The sequence below is a fragment of the Bos indicus x Bos taurus genome, chromosome 23, assembly GCF_003369695.1.
Source record: "Bos indicus x Bos taurus breed Angus x Brahman F1 hybrid chromosome 23, Bos_hybrid_MaternalHap_v2.0, whole genome shotgun sequence".
NCBI classification, from domain to species: Eukaryota; Metazoa; Chordata; class Mammalia; order Artiodactyla; family Bovidae; genus Bos; species Bos indicus x Bos taurus.
Window position 1 is genome coordinate 3,935,123 of NC_040098.1, and position 26,738 is coordinate 3,961,860.

The 26,738-nt window shown below is 42.2% G+C and overlaps 1 protein-coding gene across 1 annotated transcript in view; it reads right to left on the reverse strand.

The window, feature by feature from the left end:
• Positions 1-23,812, reverse strand: part of PRIM2 (DNA primase subunit 2) — a 332,549-nt gene extending 308,737 nt beyond the window's left edge. The window contains exons 1-5 of the mRNA XM_027524206.1: positions 23,707-23,812; positions 22,875-23,037; positions 19,704-19,807; positions 17,107-17,186; positions 15,479-15,599 (exon numbers count right to left, since the gene is read on the reverse strand). Coding sequence (XP_027380007.1) covers positions 15,479-15,599; positions 17,107-17,186; positions 19,704-19,807; positions 22,875-23,028 — 459 coding nt within the window. The 5' untranslated portion in view covers positions 23,029-23,037; positions 23,707-23,812. The remainder of the gene's footprint in view (positions 1-15,478; positions 15,600-17,106; positions 17,187-19,703; positions 19,808-22,874; positions 23,038-23,706) is intronic.
• Positions 23,813-26,738: the final 2,926 nt, after the last annotated feature.

Here is a 26,738-nt window from a genome sequence, read left to right on the forward strand (position 1 = left end):
TGGTAACTGCTCCATCCTCACCTCCTTCCATTTTTATCCAATAAAACTACATCAGCCATAGCAAAATGAACAAAAACAAAATTTAAAATAAAAAATGATGCAACAAAATTATTTTTTGCATACATATTTCTCTACAAAAGCAAAAATAATGCAATTTAATTATAACACTGCATCTCCTCTTAACATAAAAATGTCACTGCAGCATTAATGAAACAGAAGATGAAGAAATGCACACAAACACACCACACAAGCACCCGCAGTCCAGGCAGATACTAAGATGCGGCACAAGCGGCTATTCAGCTTCTGTGACACAAAAACCAAGAGGGCCTGTGTTCTCCATCCTCCGCTGTTTCCTTCTGCCTCAACTTAGGCAAGAGTCTGTTATATACCAAGACCAATTTATGTGACAAATTCTAATAACTTTTCCCTACCCCTTGCTTTATCCTGAGTCTAAAAACATGGATCCTGAGCCTAAAAGCATCACTGACACCTGTTTTAACAAAGAGCAAGCCAAAATGCTAATCAAAGTGAGGAAAATGTTGGAAATTAGGACTACAGGGATTGAGGGGCAAGCTCATCAACAGCACAGGAGTTCAAGTGCCTTACTTGCCAGGAGGAGATGCCAGGGAGGGGCCCAGGGGAGGGGGGAACAGGTCTCCACAAGGAGAGTGATGACAATCTGTCCCACGAGTGACTTTTCTCCAGGCCCCCTACAACACTTTCTCACTCCACATGCCATGCATCCCCACCAGCTACAAATACTTGATCAAGTTTTACCGAGTGTTTATTTCAAAAAGAAAATGTGTAACACACGTTTTTTGCACACCTCCATTCACAGTTCTGATAACCGTGCTCTACCACTCTGCCCCTCAGAGGACTAGCTCTAGCCTATCTACCCACCTAGAATCACTGAACTAGAAAAGCCAGTCACCCAAGCCAAAGCTACTATTCTTTTTAGAAACTGTATGGGACCCCTGTCCACCATGATGAACAAATGTAAATAATAATGCTCCCTTTAGCCAATCTTCCATTTTTATCCATATTTCTACATCTTACTTTAATATATATGTTTATTAAGATGTCCCTCAAATGGCATGGAGAATGACAGGAAATAAATAGTTATAGCAAACAGACCAGAAGCAACCAGAGTAGTATTAAAAACCAATCATTATTGGCAACAGACTTGTTAAAAGTATGTATATATTTCCTATAAATTACTGTTTCCTAAAATAAAGACCCAAAATAGATTTAATTGTAGCAAAACACATCAATCTAATAACCTCAAAATTCTCCAACATATATGCATTTGCTGCCTGTGAATCCTCCTTAATATCACTAGTGAACATACATGTCAGCCACAGTACTAAACACGCCATATACTCTATCTCATTTAAACCTCATAAATCAGTGAAGTGGGAACTGTGATTATTCCCATTGTGAAGATGAGGAGACTGAAGTACACATTCAAAAATCACATAGCTAACTATCAAGTCTAGATTGACTTTATGCTACTTATAAACCAGCAAGTTCACCCATTACTGCTTAATGCAGGCTGACAGAAGACCCTTTGCGACCCCATGGTCTATACATTCCATGGAATTCTCCAGGCCAGAATACTGGAGTGGGTAGCCTTTCCCTTCTTCAGGGGATCCTCCCAACCCAGAGATTGAACCCAGGTTTCCCACATTGCAGGCAGATTCTTTACCAGCTGAACCACCAGGGAAGCCCAAGAATACTGGAGTGGGTAGCTGATTCCTTCTCCAGGGGATATTCCTGACCCAGGAACCAAACCAGGGTCTCTTGCATTGCAGGGGGACTCTTTACCAACTGAGCCATCAAGGAAGCCCCAACAGAAGGTACAGGCTCCTGCATTAGGGACACGGAACTTTTATAACTCACATCACAGGAAGCAACAAAAGAACCAGCATGTTTCTGTGGTTCTCCTCCCCCAAATTCCTCAACAGCATCATGACACAGCCCAGATGGATGCTTCAGTACAGTAAGCTTGCACTGAAGCTGAGAAGCCCCAACTGTATGTAACAGAAAGACATTACCTCATCCCTGGAGGCTGCCTGCTAAAAACATAGCTGTGAGAATGGCCCAGGATCAGGACCCTACATTCCCAACATACCCAGCAAGGTGTGTAGGAGCAGAAGAGATCCGTGGAGGGAGGCTTTTGCCTAACACTGATGCATGCTGGACTGTTAGGCACTATTAATAAAATACATTCCAAAAGTTTAACTTTGTTCCCTAAATTTAAAACTATAATAATTGAGATTGCTGAGGCTTCTGGTTAAAAATGACAAACTAAACATAAATACTTACTTTCAATTTACTTTTCCATATCTCAATCGTAAACGAAAACAAAGAAACAATAACAAAATAAGTTTAATAATAATAACTTTAACGAAATAATAATAAGTTTAATAATAATAACTAACACTCACTTAACATTAAAGGATGGACACGACTGAGCGACTAACACTTCCACTTCCACAAACCATCCAGACAGAAACTCATTAAGAAAACACTAGCCTTCAATAACACGTATAAACAGATGAACTTAACAAATATATAGAAAGCAATCAATCCAAAAGCAACAGAATATATTCTTTTTTGCTGCTGCTAAGTCGCTCAGGCGTGTCCGACTCTGTGCGACCCCACAGATGGCAGCCCACCAGGCTCCCCCGTCCCTGGGATTCTCCAGCAAGAACACTGGCGTGGGCTGCCATCTCCTTCTCCAAGTGCACAGAAAACACTCTCTAGGACAGATCACATGCTGAGCCACAAAAGAGTTCCAAAAACATTAAGAAGACTGAACTCATATCAAGCATCTTTTCTGACCACAACACTATGAGACTAGAAATCAACTACAAGAAAAAAACTACCAAAAGAAAAATACATGGAGTCTAAACAACATGCTACTGGACTTTCCTGGGGTTCCAGTGGTTAAGAATACACCTGCCAATGTAGGGGACATGGATTTGATCCCTGTCTGGGAGCATTCCACATGCCATGGGCCAACTAAACCCAAGCACCACAACCACTGAGCCGCAACTACTGAGCCCACACTGAAGCACACGTGCCTGAGAGCCCAGGCTCGCAACTAAACAGCAGCCCCCACCCACCCCAACTAGAGAAATCCCACCAACAGCTATGAGACCCAGTGCAGCCATAAACAAATACACACATACATAACAAATATTTTTAAATTAATTAAAAATATATGCTACTAAACAACCAATGCGCCCCTGAAGAAATCAAGAGGAAGTCAAATTACATGGCAACAGATGAAAGGGAAAGACAATAATCAATCAAAAATCTATGGGATGCAGCAAAAGCAGCTCTAAGAGGGAAATTTACCGTAATATAAGCCTCAAGAAATAAGAAAAGGGACTTCCTTGGTGGTCCAGTGGTTAAGAATCTGCCTTCCAATGCAGGGGATATGGGTTTGATCCCTGACTGGGGAACTAAGATCCCACATGCTGTGGGACAATGAAGCCCACGTACTGCAACTACAGAGCACACACACTCTCGAGGCACACACCACACCAGGAAGCCTGTGCACTCTGGAGCCCACGTGCCATACTGAGACAGGAGCCTGCACACAAAGAACCCACGTGCTGCAACTAACAGCAAACACAGCCAAATACATAAATAAAAATTAAGAACAAAAAAAGAAGAAAAATCTCAAGCAATTTAATCTTACACCTAATGGAAGTAGGAAAAAAAAAAAAACTCAACTAGTAGAAAGAAACACAAAATAAAAATCAAAGCAAAAATAAATAAAATAGAGACTAACTTAAAATCAGAGAAGATCAATGAAACTAAGAACTGGTTCCTTAAAAAGATAAACAAAAATGGACAAACCTTTATCATCAAGATAGAGAGAACTCAAATAAAATATTAAGTGAAAAAGGAAAAGTTACAATGTCACAGAAACACAAAGGATCATAGGTGATTACTACAATTATATACCAATAAAATGGACAATGTAGAAAGAATGTACATATTTCTAAAAATGTACACTCTCCCAAGACTGAATCAGAAAGAAATAGAAAAATGTGAATAGACCAATTATCCGCATTGAAACTGAAAGAGTAATCAAAAATCTCCCAGCAAACAAATGTCCAGGACCTGATGGCAACACTGGTGGAGCATACCAAAGATTTAAAGAAGACCTAAAATCTATCCTTCTCAAACTACTCCAAAAAAAACTGAAGAAGAAGAAACACTTCCAAACTCATTCTATGAAGTCCACATTACTATGATAGCAAAACCAGACAAACACATCACACACACAAAAAAAATCACTGATAAAAACAGGTACAAACATCCTCACCAAAACACAAGCAAAACAAATTCAATAATACATTAAAAGGAAAATATACTATGAACATATAGGATTTACCCAGACATGTAAGGATGCTTCAATATCTGCAAATCTATTAGGTGTGATGTGCAACTAACAGAGACTAAAAATCATATGATCATCTTAGATGCTGAAAAAGCTTTTGACAAAATTCAAAAACCACTTATGGGAAAAACACTCAACAAACAGGGAACAGGGGTATCCCTCAACATAAAGGCCAGATATGACAAATCTACAGCCAACATCAAACTCAACAGTGAAAAACTGAAAGCATTTCCTTTAAGATCAGGAACAAGACAAGAGTGCCACTCTCGACTCTCATTCAACATAGTACTGAAAGTCTTAGTTAAAATAATCAGACAAAGAAAAGAAATAAAAGGAATTCAAATTGGAAAGAAAGAAGTAAAACTGTTACTGTTGACAGATGACATGATACTATATACAGAAAATCTTGAAGAGGCGCCACTATAAAACTATTAAAACTAATAAATGAATCTTGTAAAACTGCAGGATACAAGATTAACATACAGAAATCTGTTGCATTTCCATACACTAACTATGAACTATCAGAAAGAGAAATTAAGAAAACAACCTCATTTACAACTGCACTCACAAGAACAAAACATCTAAGAGAGAAAATCTAACCGAGGAAGTAAAAGACTTACTCAGAAAACTTTAAGACACTGAAAAAAAAAACTAAAGACAACATAAGCAAATGGAAAGATAAAGCATGCTGATGGATTGGAAGAAATAATATTGTTAAAATTATCACACTGGGCTTCCTTGATGGCCCCGTGATTAAGATTTCACCTGCTGGTTCAGGGAACACAGATTCCTTTGTCCAGGAAGACTCCACATGGCACAGGGTAGCTGAGCCCATGTACTGCAACTACTAAGCCAGCATTCTAGAGCCCAGGAGTTGCAACTACTTAGCCCATGTGCTGCAACCACTGAATCTCGTGTGCCCTAGAGCCCATGCTCCACAAGAGAAGCCATCACAAGAAGCCTGCACACCACAGCAAAAAGTAGCCCCTGCTTGATGTAACTAGAGAAAACCTGCACACAGCAATAAAGACCCAGTGCAGCCAAATAAATATATTTTTTGAAATGACCATACTACCCAAGGCAGTCTTGGGTAGTACAAGACCAGTCTTGGGACCCAAGGCAGTCTTGGGTAGTACAAGACCATACTACCCAAGAAAAAGTTGGCTTAAAGCTCAACATTCAGAAAACTAAGATCATGGCATCCGGTCCCATCACTTCATGGGAAATAGATGGGGAAACAGTGGAAACAGTGGCAGACTTTATTTTTCTGGTCTCCAAAATCACTGTAGATGGTGACTGCAGCCATGAAATTAAAAGACGCTTACTCCTTGGAAGGAAAGTTATGACCAATCTAGATAGCATATTCAAAAGCAGAGACATTACTTTGCCAACAAAGGTCCGTCTAGTCAAGGCTACGGTTTTTCCTGTAGTCATGTATGGATGTGAGAGTTGGACTGTGAAGAAGGCTGAGCGCCAAAGAATTGATGCTTTTGAACTGTGGTGTTGGGGAAGACTCTTGAGAGTCCCTTGGACTGCAAGGAGATCCAACCAGTCCATTCTGAAGGAGATCAGCCCTGGGATTTCTTTGGAAGGACTGATGCTAAAGCTGAAACTCCAGTACTTTGGCCACCTCATGTGAAGAGTTGACTCATTGGAAAAGACTCTGATGCTGGGAGGGATTGGGGGCAGGAGGAGAAGGGGACAACAGAGGATGAGACGGCTGGATGGCATCACTGACTCGATGGACGTGAGTCTGAGTGAACTCCGGGAGTTGGTGATGGACAGGGAGGCCTGGCGTGCTGCGATTCATGGGGTCGCAAAGAGTCAGACACAACTGAGCAAGTGAACTGAACTGAACCCAAGGCAATTTACAAGGTCAGTGCAATTTCTATCAAAATACAAATGGCATTTTTCACAGCACTAAAACAAATAATTCTAAAATCCTTGTGGAAACACTGAAGATCCCAAATAGCCAAAACAATCTTAAGAAAGAAAAAACCAGAGGAATCATACTCCCTAATTTAAAACTATACTACAAGGCTACAGTAATCAAAACAGTATGATACTGGTACAAAAGGAGATATATTATATCAATGGGACAGAATAGAGAGCCCAGAAATAAACCCATACTTATGTGGTCAATTAATCTAAAACAAAGGTGTCAAGAATATACAATAGGGAAAAGGCAGCCTACCCAATAAGTGGTGTTGAGAAAACTGGATAGGTACAAAAAGAATCAAATTGAACTACTCTCTCGCAGCAGACACAAAAATAAACTCAAGATGGACTTAAAGACATAAATGGCCAATAAGCACATGAAAAGATGCTCAGCATCACCACTCATCAGGGAAATGCATATCAAAAGCAAAAGGAGATGTCACCTCACACTTATTAGGATGACTACCATTAAAAAGACAACAAATAACAATTGCTGGTGAGGAGGTGCAGAAAAGGGAGCCCTTGTGCACTCTTGATGGAGAACAGTATGGAGGTTCCTCAATAAACTAACACAAGAACGTCCATCAGCCAGCAATTTCACTTGTGGGTATTAGCCTGAAGAAAACATAAACACTAGTTCAAAATGATAGATGCATTCCAATGCTTACTGAAGTGTTATTTACCTTAATCAAGACATGAAAACAACCTAAGTATCCACTGATAAAGGAATGAATAAAGAAGATATGGTATGTTTGTATATGTGTGTGTACTCACACACACACAATAGAATTATTACTCAGCCATTAAAATAATGAAATCTCATCATTTGCAACAATATGATGGACCTAAAGGGTATTATACCAAGTGAGATAAGTCAAACAGAAAAACAAATATGGTGTGACCTTATTTACATGTGAAATCTAAAAAACAAAACGAACAAAGAAAACAAAATGAAAACAGACCTATATATAGATACAGAGAACAAGCATACGTTTGCCAAAAGGCAGGGAGCAGAAGGTAGGTGAAATAGGTAAAGGAGAGTAAGAAGTACAAATCTCCAGTTTAAAAGAATAAGTCACAGGGATATGATTAAGGAATATAGTCAATAATGTTGTAATAACTTTGTATGGTAACAAATGGTTATTTAACATTGTGGTGATCATTTCATTATGCATGCAAATGTCAAATCATTATGTAGGACTCCTGAAACTAACCTAACACTATACATCAACTATACTACAATTCAAAAGAAAAAAAAAGAACACACACCTTGAATCAGTAACTTAAACTTCTACCTTAAGAAACTAGATGGGGAGAACAAACCAAACCCTAAAGAAACAAAAGGAAAACAGTAATAAAAATTGTTAACTGATAATAATACAGAGTATAAGGAAGAGAAAAACAAGAGAAAAATCAACAAAACCAAAAGTTATCTGAAAAGATCAATAAAACTGACAACTGTACTTAAATGATCAAAAAAAAATTTAAATTACTAAAATCAGGAATGAAAGAGAAGATATCATAACCAATCTTTAGAAATGAAAAGGATTATAAAGGAACAGTAACTCCAGAGTTCTTTGGTATTGAAAAAGGTCCTACTTTCTACCCACCGCTACACTGGAAGAGAAAAATAGATTAATCATACATCTTCTGGGGTTTTTTTCCTACAGGAAATCATGTTATGGGTAAGTGCCAGATTTCATAAAATTGTTTGCAAGAGGTTTAATGAGAATTTAATAAGAATATCTCACTTTTGATGGAATTGCGTGTGTCTGACAGCTGCATTCTAAGTTTGTTTTTTCACTGCACTGGGCCTTCATTGCTGTGTGAGGGCTATTTATAGTTGCACCCACAGGCTTACTACAATGGCTTCTCTTGTTGTAGAGCACAGGCTAGGGTGTGCAGGCTCACTAGTTATGGCACATGGGCATCAATAGTTGCCCTGCAGCATGTGGGATTCTAGTTCCTGCACCAGGGGTCAAACCCATGTCCCCTGCATCAGCAGGCAGATTCTTAACCACTGGACCACCAGGGAAGTCCTGTGTTATAAGTTTTGATTAGTGGCTTTGGTTAGAAATCTGGGCTCCCAACAAGTTCCCAAGCTCAGAAAGATGCTTGTAGGATCAGACCTGGCCTTGTGTGGACTTCTGGCTACAGCTTTTGAACAGTAGTAGCTTTACATTGGGTTTCCTTGGTGGTTCAGTGGTTAAAGAATCCATCTGCCACTGCAGGTTCAATCCCTGGGTTGGAAAGATCCTCTGGAGAAAGAAATGGCAACCCTCTCCAGTATTCTTGCCTAGAGAATCCTATGGATAGAGGAGCCTGGCAGGCTACAGTCCATGGGGTCACAAACAGTCAGACACAACTGAGCAACTGAGTAACAATAAAATGGGCTTCCCAGTTGGCGCTAGTGGTAAAGAACCTGCCTGCCAATGCAGGAGATGTAAGAGACACAGGTTTGACCCATGGAACGGGAAGATCCCATGGAGGAGGGCATGGTAACCCACTCCAGTATTCTTGCCCGGAAAATCCCATGGACAGAGGTGCCTGGACTCTGGTGGGCTAAGGTCAACAGTGTCACAAAGAGTCAGACACAAATGAAGGGACTTAGCACATGAACAACTATAAGCACCAGTTACATAACAGATGCAATGGACAAATCTCCAGAAAACAGGAATTACCACAACTGACTCACAAAGTAGAAAATCTGAAAAAATCTGCAAGTAAGAAAACGAATCAGCAATTTTAAAACACCCCACAAAGAGAAGCCTAGACCTAGAAAGATCACTGGTAAATTCTACCAAATGTTTAAAATTTAAGACCAATCTTTCACAACTTATTCCCAAAAATAGAAAAGGAAGAAACACTTCTCAATTCACTATATGAGACCAATATTACCCTAACTTTTACACTCTCCTCTTTCACTTTCATCAAGCAGCTCTTAAGTTCTTCTTCGCTTTCTGCCATAAGAGTGGTGTCATCTGCGTTATCTGAGGTTATTGGTATTTCTCCCAGCAATCTTGATTCTGGCTTGTGCTTCATCCAGCCTGGCATTTCACATGCTGTATTCTGCATATAAGTTAAATAAGCAAGGTGTACAGCTTGATACACTCCTTTCCCAATTTGGAACAAGTCCATTGTTCCATGTCCAGTTCTAGCTGCTACTTCTTGACATGCATAGAATTTCTCAGGAGGCAGCTAAGGTGGTCTGATATTCCCATCTCTTGAAGAATTTTTCAGTTTGCTGTGATCCACACAGTCAAAGGCTTTCGCATAGTCAATAAAGCAGAAGTAAATGTTTTTCTGAAACTCCCTTGCTTTTCCTATGATCCAACAGATGTTGGCAATTTGATCTCTGGTTCCTCTGCCTCTTCTAAAACCAGCTTGAATATCTGAAGTTCTCAATTCACATACTGTTGAAGCCTAGCCTGAAGAGTTTTGAGCATTACTTTACTAGCATGTGAGATGAGTACAATTGTGGGGTAGTTTGAACATTCTTCGGCATTGCCTTTCTTTGGGATTGGAATGAAAACTGACCTTTTCCAGTCCTGTGGCCACTGCTGAGTTTTCCAAATTTGCTGACATATTGAGTGCAACACTTTCCCAGCATCATCTTTTAGGCTTTGAAATATCTTCAACTGGAATTCCATCACCTCCACTAGCTTTGTTCATAGTGATGAACAAAGTTCAAAGTGATGAACAAAGGCCCACCTGATTTCGCACTCCAGGATGTCTGGCTTAAGATGAGTGATGACACCATTGTGGTTATCACAATATTAATATAATAAAGGACATAGCCCTATGATCATTTCAACAGGTGTAGAAAAAGAACAAAATCCCTTTCACAATGAAAATGCTCAATGAAAATTATAAATCTTCTCAGTCTGTAAAGGCTATCTACAAAAACCCCAGAGCCAACATCATATATCTTGGCAACAGACTGAACGCTTTCACCCTAAAATCAGACACAAGACAAGTACTTCCACTACGGTCACTTCTATTCAACACTGTACTGGAGATGCTAGCTAACGATATAAGGCAAAAGTAAATAAAAAGCATCCAGATTGAAAAGTAAGGATTATTTCTTTATAAGAGCTAATCTCCTAAGGAGTCCACTAAAAACTATCAGAATAAATGATTTTGTAAGGGCACAGGATACCAGATCAATATACAAAAATCAATTGGATTTCCATATGCTAGCAATGAACATTTCAAAACTGAAGAAACTATATCTATAATGACAGTAAAGAATAAAATACTGAGGTATAAATAAGTACATAACTTTGTTTAAAAAAAATTAAAGCTCTCAAGAAACAAAAAAATTCCCATGTTCATTGATCAGAAGACTTAATATTTAAGACAGCATGCATGCACGCTTATTCACTCAGTGGTGTCCGACTCTTTGCAATCCCCATGGACCCCACCAGGCTCCTCTGTCCATGAGATTTTCCAGGCAAGAATATTGGAATGGGTTGCCATTTCCTATCCTAAGCAATTAAGACAAGGGGATTAAGTATTGGGCAATACTGCCCAAATGGATCTTCATAGACCTCATAATCCGAACCTGAACCCCAGCTGGTTGGTAGAAACTAACAAGTTGATCCTAAAATTCATAAAATATAAAGAACCCAAAACAGTGAAAATAACCTTGAAAAAGAAGAACAAAGTGAGAAAATGCACACTACTGAATTTGAAATCATATTACAAAACCAGAGGAATCAATATTTAAGACCACATCAGATCAGATCAGATCAGTCGCTCAATCATGTAGTACTGACATAAGGAGAAACACGTGAGTGCTAAGTCACTCAGTCATGTTCAACTCTGCAACTCCACAGACTGCCAGGCTCCCGTCACACAGCGCTAATAAAACTGAGTCCAGAAATAAACTAATTTATGGCCAAATGACTTTTGACAAGAGTGAAAAGACCATTTAAAGAGAAAAGAATAGCCATTTCAACAAATGATGCTAGGTCAACTGTATATCCACATGCAAAACAATGAAGCTGGGCCCCTACTTTACACCATACACAGAAATCAACTTAAAATGTAAATAGACTAAACAGACCTAAAAAGGACAAAAACTATAAAACTCTTAGAGAAAACAATAGGCGTAAATCTTCACGACCATCTGTTAGGCAAATCCTTCCTAAAGCCAACAACAAAAACATAAATAACAAAAGAAAAAAGACAACTTACACTTCATCTGCATTAAAAACTTTCATGTTGCAAATGATCCTAACAAGAAAATGAAATGACAAGGACTTCTGTGTTGACTCAGTGATAAAGAATTTTCCTGGCAATGCAGGGACATGGGTCCAATCCCTGATCCCAGAAGATTCTACACGGCAAGGAGCAGCTAAGCCCGTGTGCTACAATTACTGAAACCCGCACTTGAGAGTCCACAAGCTGCGTCTGCGAGCAACTACTGAGCCTGTGTGCCACAAGTACTGAAATCTACCTGCCTGGAGCTTCTGCTCTGCACCAAGAGAAGCCACTGTAACAAGAAACCCACACACTGCAATAATAAAGAGTAGCCCCTGCTCGCTGCAACTAGAGAAAGCCCACATACAGCCATGAAGACCCAGTGCAACCATAAATAAATAATTTTTTAAAAAAAGAAAACCCTCAGAGTGAAAGAAAAAGATTTCTAATTCATAGAATTAGACCTTACAGTGGCTGTGTATTCAAAATATGTTAAGAATATGTACCAGTAAACCATAGAAAGACAATTCAAATAAAAAATGGACTAAGGATACAAATAGACATTTCTCCAAACAAAATATACAAATAACCAATAAGTACATGAAAAGATGCTCAACCTTATCAGTTCAGTTCAGTTCAGTCGCTCAGTCGTGTCCGACTCTTTGCAACCCCATGAATTGCAGCATGCCAAGCCTCCCTGTCCATCACCAACTCCCGGAGTTCACTCAGACTCACGTCCATCGAGTCAGTGATGCCATCCAGCCATCTCATCTTCTGTTGTCCCCTCTCCTCCTGCCCCTAATCCCTCCCAGCAACCTCATCAGTCACTATGAAATCAGTCACAAATGAAAATCAAAACCACAATGATGTATCACTTCATACCCACCAGGATGACTATAATCAAAAAAAAAGACAGAAGCAACTGCTATAGAATGTAAAGAAACTAGAACCCTAACAAACTAGTGAGACGTACAATGATGCAGCCCCTCCAGAAAAGTCTGGGAGTCCTTCGAAAGTTTAAATATAGAATTACTCTATGACCTAACAATCCCACTCCTAGGTGTATATCTGAAACAAATAAAAAGATATCCACACAAAAATGTGTATGCAAATATTCACTGCAGCATTATTCATCATAGCTAAAATGCTGAAATAATCCAATGTCCATCAACTACTGAAAAAAGAAATGACTGTACAGTGAATGAAGTACTGATATATGCTATATATATAACATAGATGAAACCTGGAAACATTATGCTAAGTGAAAGAAGCCAGTAACAAAAGACCATAAACTATATGAAATGTCCATTTATACAAAATGCCCAGAATACACAAATTCACAAAGACAGCAGATTAGTTGTTGCCAAGAGATGACAGAGTGACAAATTGAGAATGATGACTAGTGGGCACAGGTTTCTTTTTTAGGGTAATGAAAATGTTCTAAAATTAGATGGTGATCATTGTGCAACTCTATGATCATACTAAAAAGCCAAAAACTTGCACACTTTTAGAGTGAAGTTCAAGGTATGTAAACTCTATCTCACTAAAGCAATTATAAAAAAGTATACTTGTGATCTCACTTATCTGTGGGATCTAAGAGTCAAACTCAGAAGCAGAATAGGACCGAGGCTGCCAGGGGCTGGGCAGCAGAGGAGAAGAGGAGATCCTGGTGGAAGGGCGCAAACATCCAGCTACAGGAGAAGTGGGCTCCAGAGATCGCATAACAGCCTGGGGCTGCAGCTGAGGGCCCTGCACTGTGCCCCTGAGAGCGGCTGTGAACGGCCCTCAAAGGCCTCACCACCACCGCAACAGAATGGTGATTGTGTGAGACTGCTGAGCGCAGAAGAACTGACGCTTGAGGACCGTGGTGCTGGAGAAGACTCCTGAGAGTCCCTTGGACTGCAAGGAGACCCAATCAGTCCATCCTAAAGGAGATCAGTCCTGGGTGTTCATTGGAAGGACTGATGCTGAAGCTGAACCTCCAATACTTTGGCCACCTGATGCAAAAAGCTGACTCACTGGAAAAGACCCTGATGCTGGGAAAGACCGACGGCAGGAGGAGAAGGGGATAGCAGAGGATGAGATGGTTGGATGGCACCACCGACTTGATGGACAAGAGTTTGAGCAAGCTCCAGGAGCTGGTGAGGGACAGAGAAGCCTCGTGTGCCGCAGTCCATGGGGTTGCAAAGTTAGACACAACTGAGTGAGTGAACTGAACTGACCGCACATAACATGCTATGTAAGGATCTGTTAACTATCTTTATAGCAGTAAACATTTCACAACATATACGTGTATCAGATCATCACACTGTGTACCTTAAACTGACATATTAATATATCATCATATCTCAATAAAGCTGGGGAAAAAAGACACACCATTAATACTATTTACATAAGGCAGGAAGCCACACTGATTCTTGTTGCAGTGGACACATCCACTTCTCAGTAGGATAATTCCTTCACGTACTCCTATTTCTTTTTTCCTTTATTTGGCCTGGAGTCACCCATTCTAACGCCCAAATACACACCACGTAATACTATTTACACAAAGTTCAAAGACAGGCAGAATCATTCATGATATTAAAAGTCAGGACAGTGATTATCAGAGGGAGATGGGGTGGTAAAGAAAGGAGACACAAGGCAACGCCAGTTGACCGCAAGGTTCTCTTCCTTAACCTTCATGATACTTCACAGAGCTAGACAGTTACAACCTGTGCAGTTTTCTGTGTATGTTATACTTCAGTAAAAAAGTTTTTTTAAAAAAGAAAAAAATTCTACCTGACCTACTGAAACAATCTAGAATAAACACAATCTCAAAAATACTTCTTCTCTATGACCTACCAAAACCATAATTTCAACAGCAAAAAAAAAAAGCAACTATTTTTAATATGAGAGGATAGATGAACTATAACTGATATTAGCAGTAAGACTTCACTAAAGATCAGAGTTCTAAGCTAAGTAGAGAGCGCATGGGGTCTGGACAGTGAGATGGCACTGGGACCAACACTTTTCTCTGTCTGAGCAGATGTTATAAGAAACCTCACGGGATTCTCCGAAGTGAGTCAAACTTTGGAAAGTGCCTTGCTCACAGGTGACACACTAAATGCCCACCAAAGGTTTATGTATTTCTCTTCACACATCTCCTTCCCCCCAAAGCAGGAAGCCACACTGGTTCTTGCTGCAGTGGGCACATCCACGTCTCAGCAGGACAATTCCTTCACCTACTCCAATTTCTACTTTTTTACTTTTTTTGGCCTGGAATCACCCATTCTAACGCCCAAATACAGTCCTGACCATCCTACCGCCATCTGACAGCTCTAAGTTTCACAAAACATAATTTTTTCTTTCTTCCCACTGCAGCACAGGCCCACCTAAAAGACATAAATTCTGTTTCTATCCACAATAATTATCCTTGCTAAAAATATACCCAATATTTCTTCTTTCTTATATAATTCCTACATGTAACTCATTCAGATCTGTCTACAAAATTACACCTTAGAACTATTCAGAGATTTTGCTGACAAATGACTTCTAAAATAAAGTATTATCCACCCTAAACCTCATTGCTGGAAATAAGTACTACCACTTCTCTGTTTTCTTTGGAATATTACGAGCTTTAAATTTTTGGCCTAGAAGATTCTGGTTAAAGATGAATTTTTATAAATTAAACCTTTTTGTGCTTTCATAAATCACATACTTAAAATAGTAACTAAATAAATCTGATGCTCTGATACTAAGGAGCCCCTTTTCTTCTAGTCATGGAAGAGAAAGGTTCACTTTGTGTGAAGCCCAAGTGACTCATTCTTTCAGGCAAGTCCTCAGGAAGAAAATGTAAAGAAAACAAACTCCACATATTAACACCAGCACTAAAGGTCAAGGCAGGTGACACAATTGGAAAGACTATAAAAATATACTTACAGCCTCAAACTGTAAATGGCTATCCTTTAAGAAACTCTGAATTTTGTCCTTGGGTAAAATACTGAATCGAAATCGAAGGAGATCCATTTCTTGCTGAATAAACCAGCGCCTAAGATCTTCACTAAAACAGAGACAAGAAAACTGTAAGTGAAAAGTTTAAAGACAATTTTAAAAGTCCATTGATTATTAAATCCAAGACATTTCTATGAAACAACATTCAAATGTGAGCAATAGGCCAACAGACTTAAGTTCATTAACAGCATCAAGCTCTCTACTATGGTAAGACTGTGAATACAGGTGACATGCCACAATCTCCCAGGACTGAGTAGAACATGGGGAAGAAAGATGTTTTGAACGTAATTAAAAGAATTAAATACAGAGTCTAGCTGCATTACCATCAAATAACATAAAATAGTACACTTTGTTTAATCTAACTGCAAAGTATTTGTTTACATCAGAAAATGGAGTATCCCTCCTGTTAATGCCAAATAAACATCACAAGTTTTTAAAGGTAATTTTACCTCTGAATAGATTATAATCAGATAAACTCTGCAAAGTAAACTTTGCTTACAGCTTTAGAGTTTATAACTTCACAAAATTTAATAAGCATTAAGATACCTCAACTTTTTAAAAGTCAACATTTGTTACTGTTTAGTCGCTAAGTGGTGTCCCACTCTTTTGCAACCCCACAGACTGCGACCGACCAGGTTCCTCTCTCCATGGGATTTTCCAGCCAAGAATACTGGAGTGGGTTGCCATTTCCTTCTCCAGGGGATCTTCCCCACTCAGGGATCAAATCCACATCTCCTACGCTGGCAGGAGGATTCTTTACCACTGAGCCACCAGAGAAGCCCCAAAAGTCAATATAGAACATTAATTTATAAGACAGATGGGCATTATTGTTGTTATAAAATAATTAAGCTACTCCATGTAAAATATGATTTCTTTCCTCAAATGACTTTCACATTGTCAGCAATTCACTTATTGCATAAATTGCAAAACCTGCATACGCTTTTTTAACAAAAGAAAAGCTCTAGGACCAAAGCTGGTCAATAATTTCTCAGTCATTATCTTGGGATAGTAAATAATTCAAGATTCCCATTTGATAAGGCTATTGCCAAAAAAGAAACAGAAAAGAAACATAGTAAGTATGCAATTTAGCCAAAATAAATATAAGAAAATACACAGTAAAAAAAAAAAAAAAAGCAACCAACTCCTTCCTCTGGGTGGCACTACTGACTTCTAAGAAACTACCAAAGGAAAAGATCTTAATCTAATGGACACCAGCCCATACAAGTCAACTGCTAAAACCTGTGCAGATTCAAGTATGTGTTTGATTCCAAAATCCTTCTTCCTAATGAAATCATCTCTAATTTTAAATCCTAAATGAAGAATCCCTCCCATAAAGTAAAAAGTGTTTTAATAGGCAAAATCTGCAAAAATATTTTATTTTTTTAGTCAACAACTCGTTTCAAACAATTCGCTACAACAGCATTCAGGCCATGAACCACTGGTTTCTGATGTTATCCTGGGATTTCCTACAATGGGTACAATACCTGTCGGCCCTCCTGCACCAGTTTATAGCCCAAGATGTCAGATTTGACTGTGGAAGACAAAGGTATACTCACGACTGGCAGTAAGCAAGGCGCAAAATAAAGTGAGAAATGTGATCTTTTCTTCGAGGTTCATATTCATCTTCCAAGCTTTCCTGAAAAACAATGGCAAATGAAGAAAATAAATGCAGAACAGTGAAAGGTGTAAAGAATTACTGAGTCAGCATAAGCCAATGGTGAAGCAGAAGTTCAGTAACATAGATTTCATAATATGCTCCCCAGGAGGAGTATCACTTTACTTAGGTGGACAACTGGGTGAAACACAATTGAACACCACCACCTCCTGGGTTTGGATCCCACTGTTTTCTTCCACCTCTAACTTTCCTTCTCGTCCAGCCTACACTCACCTACACTCGTCCAGCCACTCACCTCTTCCACCACTTCCCAGATAAACCCTCAACTATTCTCATTTCAACCATTTGGCAAAACCTAGATTCTAAACAAATCCATAGCTATACTCTGCAGTCCTGTTCCCAAAATGCTGAGAACTTCTGGGGAAAAAATATACAATTATAGGAATTTGGAACATTAAAAATTCACACCCTCTACCGTCAACTGGTCGCAAAGAGTCGGACATGACTGAGCAACTGAACAACAACAAACCTCAACTGGACCTTTATCAACACCCAGAAATCTTTTTTTTTAATATATATATCTTATTCAAGTATAGTTGATTTGCAACGTTTCAAGTGCACAGCAAGGTGATTTAATTACACAAATACACATATTATTTTTGAAATTATTTTCCATCATATGTTATTATAAGATATTAACTATAGTTTCCTATGCTATACAGTAAACCTTTGTTGCTTGCTGCATATCTACTAGAATCTAGCATTCTAGTCGTACTAAGTCAAACAAGTAACACTAAGGAATCTTTCCTCAAGTTCAACACAGTCAGAGCAAACATGTCCTGAGCACTCCCAATGTACCAGGCACTGTTATAAGCATTTTTAATCCATTAATCCACATAATCCTTTGAAAGCCCCTATGAGGAGGGCACCACTATATCCCTATTTTAAAGATGAGGAAACTGACTTTGTTCCAGGTCACAAGCCCATAAGCAGCAGAGCTGGGATCTGGCCCCATAACCATTCCTTTCCCTATCTCAGGACAGCTATTTTGATCTTCACTAGGTGGCCAGCGCTCCCCAATACACCACCGTCCCCTCCTCTCATCACAGGACCTCACCTACTTTACAGAAAGCAAAGGCCTCAGGCTGACTCCTCAGCCCAAACTCCTGCCACCGCGTGTGGTACTGCCTTCCCCACTATCCCTACTGACAGACCTCTCTCTCCTCCTACATACAGCTGATCCCACATGGAAACTCTGCAGCCCACCTGCTCCTGCCTCCTAAGGACTGTGACTAATCCAAAGTTCTCCCAAAGTATCTACAATCGCCCTCTCTTCTCTTCCAGATCTTTCTGCTCAGCTTATAAATATGTTCAAATATATGCTGTCATGTGTATGTGTGTATCTTTTCCCCTCAAATTTTCCTATACTCAGACCTACCTTCCCAGTCTTCTCAGCTAAACATGTTAGAAGAGGAAATATTCCACACTCATCTCCCACCTCTCACCTCCAAACACCACCACTGTTTCACCTTCTGCCTCTGTCTACAAGCCCGTATCTACTGCACACCCTGCAGCCCTCGAGATAGTTCCACAAGCACCTCAGAGTTACAACGTGAACAAAACTCAGTCCTCTTTCTAGTAAGACTTGCCTCCTCTCCTGTATATCCCACCATCCACCCAGCTGTCATCACCAGAAACCCAAACGTCATTCAGAACTCTTTTGTCCCTCCTCCTTGTATCTCTATAATCTTATGATTCCATCTTCTCACTATCTCTTCAATCAGTCCCCTTCACGCCATTCAATTTACTTGTCATCTCCAAGCTCCTGATTGGTGTTCCCCAACAGATAATGACCCCGTCCATCTGCCACTGATATTCATCTTCTCAAAATAAAAATGAGATCACATCCATTGAGATTCAGTTCCAGCACTATCTCATCTAGGAAGCCCTCCCCAACCTGAGCTAATTCTCTGTGCTTTTGGAGTTCCTGGTTGTTATTTAGTTGTTAAGTCATGTCCCACTCTTTTGCAACCCCATGGACTCTAGCCCACCAGGCTCCTCTGTCCATGGAATTTCCCCGGCAAGAATACTAGAGTGGGTTGCCACTTCCATCTCCAGGGGATCTTCCCGACCCAGGGAGAGAATCCACAACTCCTGCGTTGGCAGGCAGACTTTTTACCACTGAGCCACCAGGAGAAAAAAACAGAGTTCTTGGAGCACACATCAAATAACAGCATTTTTCACCTTGACTGCACAGAACACATCTAGCAATATCTGGAAACACAGCCCAGAAGCCACAGATGCCAGTGAGCCCCCTAAATGCACCATGGAATCATCAGGTCCCGAATGTTCACATTCCTAAGGTGGAGACACCCTGCCTCACTGGAGTTTGACTGTACGTCAATCATCCCTCATGGTTGGTAGGTTCCTTCAGGAAGAGTCTTTTTTAAAGCCCTGGGCATAATACAAGACCTTTCCCCCGGTTACTACCAGTACATAAACAAACTGAAGGAACATCTCCGTCCCTCTTTTACTTACTCTGTAGGAAAATTTGAGCTTCCGAAGCTCAGCCTCCAGCTTACTCTGATACTGTTCAGTTCCCTTCATGTAGCTCAGACCAAGATTCTCAACTGATTTTAGCACTAGAAAAAATATGAAAAACAGAAGGGGGGAAACATGTATAAATGCAAGGTAATCTTAAAAAACTAAATCCAAGGCAAATCTATGGATAGCAATTCCATAATTACTTTTTATGACAATACTTAAGCTCCATTTTCTGCAAGCACATTATATAAGTTATATGTGTTTGTAACAGAATAACCTCCAACCATATGCAAAAAATAACCACATCCCACAGCATAACCTCATACCACGGATTCTCAACCGGAAAGGAGCAAGGGATGGGGACAATCATGATGTACTGAGCATCACTGCTGAGGGGTGCACAAGTGTGTCAGCGTGCGCATCCACCCCTCATGCGGAGCCGGTTGTGAGGCGGGTTGCCGGGAGCCGGCGAGAGGCACTCCACTCATGACAAAGGTCATGAGGAAGGAGGCTCGGCACACGCAAAGGCGGGATTGAGCCTCAGGAGTCCCCCTGGATATTCTCGAGCATCTACCCCCAAAAACCAGAGTCTGCCTACTTTATTGCTTTGTGCTCTCACCTCTGACTTTACTGAGGGCTGTCCCCCACCACCATCTTGCTCTCTCTGACAAAGAGTTAACTTACAGCTCCAATTAATAAAGTTCCTGGGCAATTAGGAGTGTTTAAATCCAAACCCCTCAGATAGCTCTCTAACTCGCCTGACAAGTTTACCCAGACTCTTACAGCTATGCATTCGACTGTTTACAGTCTCGCAGCCTCAAGAGGCACGGGGAGCTTAAGATATTCAAATAGCTTAGAGCCTCTCAGAGAGTTAGAAACTGTCAGAATAAAACTAGTAAAAGATTTCATTGATGAGCCAATGCTTGCTGCCAAGTTTCTACATCCCCTGTATTATATCCTTGAATGTGTATTAATTAATATAGTTGGTATGTAGAAAAAATAAGTAGTGGCCTTGGTGTTAGCAACTTTAGACCCTTAAGGTAATAAATTCTTTCCTTTGTTGTAAACCCATTGCACCTCTGCCCTATAGGAATGCAATTTTATCTAACACCTTCGGAAGATGGCACCAAACCTTAAAATAATTACTCTTAGAGAAAGTAAGTCTTACGGTTGACAAACCTTTGTCAGGAGTCATAAAATGTTAATAAGGCCTTCTGGCCAGAAGATGATGTAAATCACCTAAACCATTTGTATACGATAAATTTGCAGGAAAGAAACCCTAGTTTTTGGTAAGGATCAAAGACTGCTGACTTTGCATCCCCTATTATCCTCTATGTGTAACTTAGGGTATAAAAACCCCTGTTGAAAATAAAGCTACGGGCCTTGCTCACCAAAGCTTGGTCTCCCCATGTCATTCTTTCTTCTCAATTTCTGGCTCAGTCTCCATCTGGAGCGTGGAGGTCCTCTACGACCATTTATTTGCCTGGGCTTCTAAGACCCACTCGAGAAGGTGTCAAAGGTGGGGCACCTTCCGCTATTCGAGAGGGCGCCTGCGGCCTCCGTGGTCAGAGCTAACCTGGTGTCACAGGTTATATTGATTTTCCGCGTAAACCAAGCTACTCGGCCTCTTTTCTCCACTGAATTTTCCTACTGAGCTATCCTCATTCTATTACTCTTTATATCTTTGATGAATATTTAAATAGTCGCCGACATCATCTCCCCTTCAAATACCCTGGATCAGCCTGGGCGGGACTCCGGCAGTGGGTGCTTCACCAACTCAGCACAGACTCTTCAGAAGACAGCCCGCCCCTTCCTGATGAAGCAGAGAAGAAGACACAGCAGTAAAGAAGCAAACAAGCCACTCTGACTAGATGCTTCGCTCTGTCCAAAGGCTCCTGAAGCCCCTGTCAACTCTTCCTCAGATGAATTCTTCTTCCATTGGTAGGAAAAGAGAGATTAATTTGAGAATGAAAAACTTCTGAAATGAATCCTGAACGTAAAGCCATGTCCAGCAGGGACCTCCGTATTATGGTCTCCCAAACCAAACTCATTCTCTGCCCCTCAATCCTGCCACCCACCTCTAACAGCAGCATTTCTACCCACCAGATCAGCCATCCTGGAACTTCAGCCCTCCCCACCCGATCCCCTGTTCCTCACAGCCAAGTAGTCATCAAACCCTGTCACTTACACCTCCTTGGTATCCCTTCCATCTCTCCCTTCCTGTCCCTGCCTTACCATCTCACCTCCAGGGCCAAACTGAAACGACCCTTTTCAACCACTGTCTTAACCTCTATGAGGCATCCCAGAACCCATGCTAAGCTTCCCAGAACCTATTGTCCCTGTCCTTTACTCTTTTATTCAGCAAACAGATAATACAGGTACTCTGTACTAGCAATTCTCACCCAGCTCCTCTAAGAATGACTAACAGTATCTCACCTCTACTTCTGATCTCCCCATCAGGATACACTCTGGAATATAAACTCTGCAGGCAGTGCTACTGTTGCAGTTGACACCGAACTTATTTCTTTCTTCCACCAACACAGAGAAGACAAGCAGGCAAAAGAAAATCGCTACATCCTTCTTACACCCCAGTATCACAGCATTAGCGTGGTACAAAACACCCTTGGTTACCCACAACTCTCCATCCACCCTGAACTTGCCACCTTTCCCTCCAGTGTGACACTCTCTCTGGTGCTTCCAACTCTTCCTTCAGAACATTAGCTCAGCTTGCAAAAACCCCTCCCTTCCTCTCTATTGAGAAACTGCTACTCCTGCTTCAAGATCCAGGTCACATTTCAACTTTTCTTAAGAAGTTTTACTTAATCAGACTAGGTCAATCATTCCCATCTCTATGTTTCAATAACACCTCTACTAGAGCACTTAAAATACTAAACTATAATTACTGCTTTGGACATCTGTCTCCAGGTATTAGAATACAGCTTCAACAAAGATGACAATTTCAGTACTCAGCTCAAAATCCCTACCGCCTCCAATAAAGTGGCACTCAATAAATATGCACAGTACATGGAAAAAATGAATGAACAGCAAAATCTCAACGAAAAACCTCAGCAAATATTAGTTTAAAGAAGGAAATAAATTAATTTATCTCTACAAGGTATAAGTGAGGTTCTCAGGAATACAAAAATTCAAATTCAAATAACTCACATTTAACTCTATCGATAGCCAACGTTTCAAATTCTGTCAAAGATACGTTTCCAGAAGGTGGCTGCAAGTAAAACTGAAGGCTATGTGGGTAGCAAGCATTCCTCTGGTCATCTGCCAACCTCATTTTCTTCCGTTTTCCTCCAGAAAACTCCATCTTGTTATCCTGGAAGCAAGCACAAAAAACGGTGGGAAATGGAGTTAAAAACAAAAAATAACTCTACACACAAAGGAAAACATTCTGCCACCAAAAGGTGGCAACTGATTCTGAAGAGCACGCACAACATGTCAAGAGTCGTGTCCCTGTCTTCCAGACCTTCGACAACACCGCTGCAACCGCGGTGCACAGGCGGTAGGGAGAGGTGAGCGCGGCGGAGACGCGGGCAGCGGTCCTGACTTCCCGCAATGTCCACAGCAGGGGACGCGGGCTGCTCTCCAGGCGTCTGCGCGCTCCGCCCTGAAGGCTCTGAACTCTCCAGGGTCAGGCTGAGATTGCCCGAGAGCCGCGACCCCGAACTCGGAGGAAAGCGCGGGAGCTTCAGGCTAGGAACGCGACTCGGTGGGCTTCTTCCCTGACAACCCCTGAAAACTGATGGCAGTCTCTCAGGCGCCGCGCGTCGAGCTCGTCTCCAGAGCGTCCAGCGGCGCCGAGTGACACGCCGCCTCCGCGGTCCCTCAGGCAACGCGGTCTGTCAGCCCCGGCACCTGCCTCCGCCTAGACAAGCCACCAGGACGGACTCGCGTCCCCCGCGCCAGCCGCTCTCCCCCTTCCCTAGGCTCGCACGCCTGAACGCCAGGGTTACTCTTCTTCGCAAACCCCGGCGGCTCCTCTCACCTGCAACTACACCAAACACAGACACACAGAGCGACAACAGGTTTTCTCCGGTGGCGGGAGAGTTCGTACGGGACCGGAAGCGGAAATAGCTGGACCGCGGAGCCCGCCCTCTCCCGCAAGCCGCCCAGCCCAGGCTCGCGCATGCTCAGTGGGGCGCTCTGGGTTCCGGGGGCGGCCTCTGGATTTCGGTCCCAGGTATTGCACTACGTAGCGTGGCCGTCTATGGGGTCGCACAGAGTCGGACATGACTGAAGCGACTTAGCAGCAGCAGCAGCAGCGTGGCCGTGATAAAGCGCTGGATTAAAGCTCCAGTCTCTAGGGGTTTGGAGAAGGCAGTGGCACCCCACTCCAGTACTCTTGCCTGGGGAATCCCGTGGACGGAATCCCATGAATCCCTGGTAGGCTTCGGTCCATGGGGTCGTTAAGAGTAGGACACGATTGGGCGGCTTCACTTTCACTTTTCACTTTCATGCATTGGAGAAGGAAATGGCAACCCACTCCAGTGTTCTTGCCTGGAGAATCCCAGGGACGGGGGAGCCTGGTGGGCTGCCGTCTATGGGGTCGCACAGAGTCGGACACGACTGAAGCGACTTAGCAGCAGCAACTCTAGGGGTCTGGGTTCGAATCCCACCGCTGCCAGATGATTTGGGGCTTCCCTTGTGGCTCGGCTGGTAAAGAATCCGCCTGCAATGCAGGAGACCTGGGTTCGATCCCTGGGTCGGGAAGGTCCACTGGAGAAGGGATAAGCTTCTAACTCCAGTGTTCTGGCCTGGAGAATCCCATGGACTGTGTGGTCCGTGGGTTTGCAAAGAGTCGCACACGACGGAGCGACTTTAACTCTCACTTCTGCACTACGTGTGCGTGGGTCTGAGCGGTCGGCGCCGGGTCAGCACCGGCTCCAGACTGGGACCCTGGGTGATAATCTCAGAGAGCCCGGCGAGCGGGAGGCCCGGCTCACCGCTCACAGAGGCGACGGCTAGGCGGCCTGCGTACCGCCGGTCAGCCCGCTTTTCTACTGGTTGGCCGGCCCGCGGGCATCGGTGTGCGTCCAGCGCGCCCCTTCCGCACACTCGGTGCCTGGCGAGCGCCCGCAGGTGACGGGAGTCGAGCCGGGACGCACGCCTTGCGCATGCGCACCCGGGAACGCTCGGCGTCTGCGGAAGGAGACCGCGGGGCGCCGGGCGATGACGGCCCCCACTGTGCGCGGCAGCGTTTCAGAACTGAGGCCGCCAGGTGGCGGGTCTCGCTCACAAAAGAGGCCTCGAGAAGTTCCAGTCAAGGTAGGAGGGGAGGAGCCTTCAAGACGTTCAAGGTTTCGGAAATGCAGACTGAGCTGAAACAGTGTCAAGCTTCAGAGCATCTGCCCGGCCTGGGCCGAACAGGTTGACCCTGACCTTGTACCAGAACGTGTTCTGAGGGATTTATATGTCAGTTCCCTGTATTGCCATAACCCATTTAAAAGGCTCATGTGAAAAGACCCTGATGCTGGGAAAGATTGAAGGCGGGAGGAGACGGGGAAGACAGAGGTTGGGTGGCATCACCGACTTGATGGACATGCGTTTGAGCAAGCTCCGGGAGCTGGTGATGGACAGGGAGGCCTGGTATGCTGCAGTCCACGGGGTCACAAAGAGTCGGATACGACTGAGTGACTGAACTGAACCCATTTAAGGTTCTGTTCTGTTCAGTTGCTAAGTCGCTTCTGAATCTTTGTGACCCCGTGGACTGCAGCACACCAGGATTCATTGTTCTTCACCATCTGCCAGAGTTTGCTCAAACTAATATCCATTGAGTCAATGATGCCATCCAACCATCTCAATCTATGTCGTCCCTTCTGCTTTCAGTCTTTCCCAGCATCAGGGTCTTTTCCAATGAGTGGGCTCTTCCCATTAGGTGGTTAAAGTATTGTAGTATTCCATATTCAGCATCAGTCCTTCCGATGAATATTCAGGGTTGATCTCCTTGCAGTCCAAAGGACTCTCAAGCCGTCTTCAGCACTACAAGTCAAAAGCATCAGTTCTTCAATACCCAGCCATCTTTATAGTCCAACTCACACATCTGCACATGACTCCTGGAAAAACCATAGCTTTGACTATATAGACCTTTGTTGAAAAAGTGTTGTCTCTGCTTTTTAACCCATTGTCTAGGTTTGTCATAACTTTCCTTCCAAGAAGCAAGCATCCTTTAATTTCATTGCTGCAGTCCCTGTTATTAACCCACTTTATAGATACGGATTGTACAACAGAGAAGTTGAGTCACTTCAAAGGTCACGTAGTAACTGGCAGAGCCAGGTTCAAAGTCTCAGAGACTAGCCAAGCACCACAGTGCTAACCACCAAACTACCAATTTCACTAATATGTCAGTTGTTACTGTTCAGTCGTTAAGTTGTGTCTCTTTCGCCACCCCATGAACCCATGAGCCCACCAGGCTCCTCTGTCCATGGGATTTCCCAGGCAAGGATAATGGAGTGGGTTGCCATTTCCTTCTCAAAGGGATCTTCCCAACCCAGGGATCAAACATGTGTCATCTGCATTGGCTGACATATTTCTTTACCACCAAGCCACCAGGGAAGCCCCGTGAGACATTATACAGGCTTTAAAAAAAAAAAAATTTATTGGAGTTTACTTGCTACAGTGTTGTGTTACTGTCTGTTGTAGAGCAGAGTGAATACATGTGCATATATCACCTCTTTGTCACCATAGAGCATTGAGTAGAGTTCCCTGTGCTGTACAGTAGTACGTTCTCATTAGTTATCTATTTATACCCAGTAGCATATATATGTCAATCCCAATCTCCAAATTCATCCCACTCTCCCTTCCCCTCTTGGTGTCTGTACATTTGTTTTCTACATCTGTGTCAATTTCTGCTTTGCAGATAGGTTCATCTGTACCATTTTTCTAGATTCCACATGTATGTGTTAATATGGGATATTCTTTCTTCCAACCTCATTCACTCTGTATGACACCCTCTAGGTCCATCCAAGTCTTTGCAACTGGCATAGTTTCAATCCTTTTTATGGCTGAAAGTATTAGTGT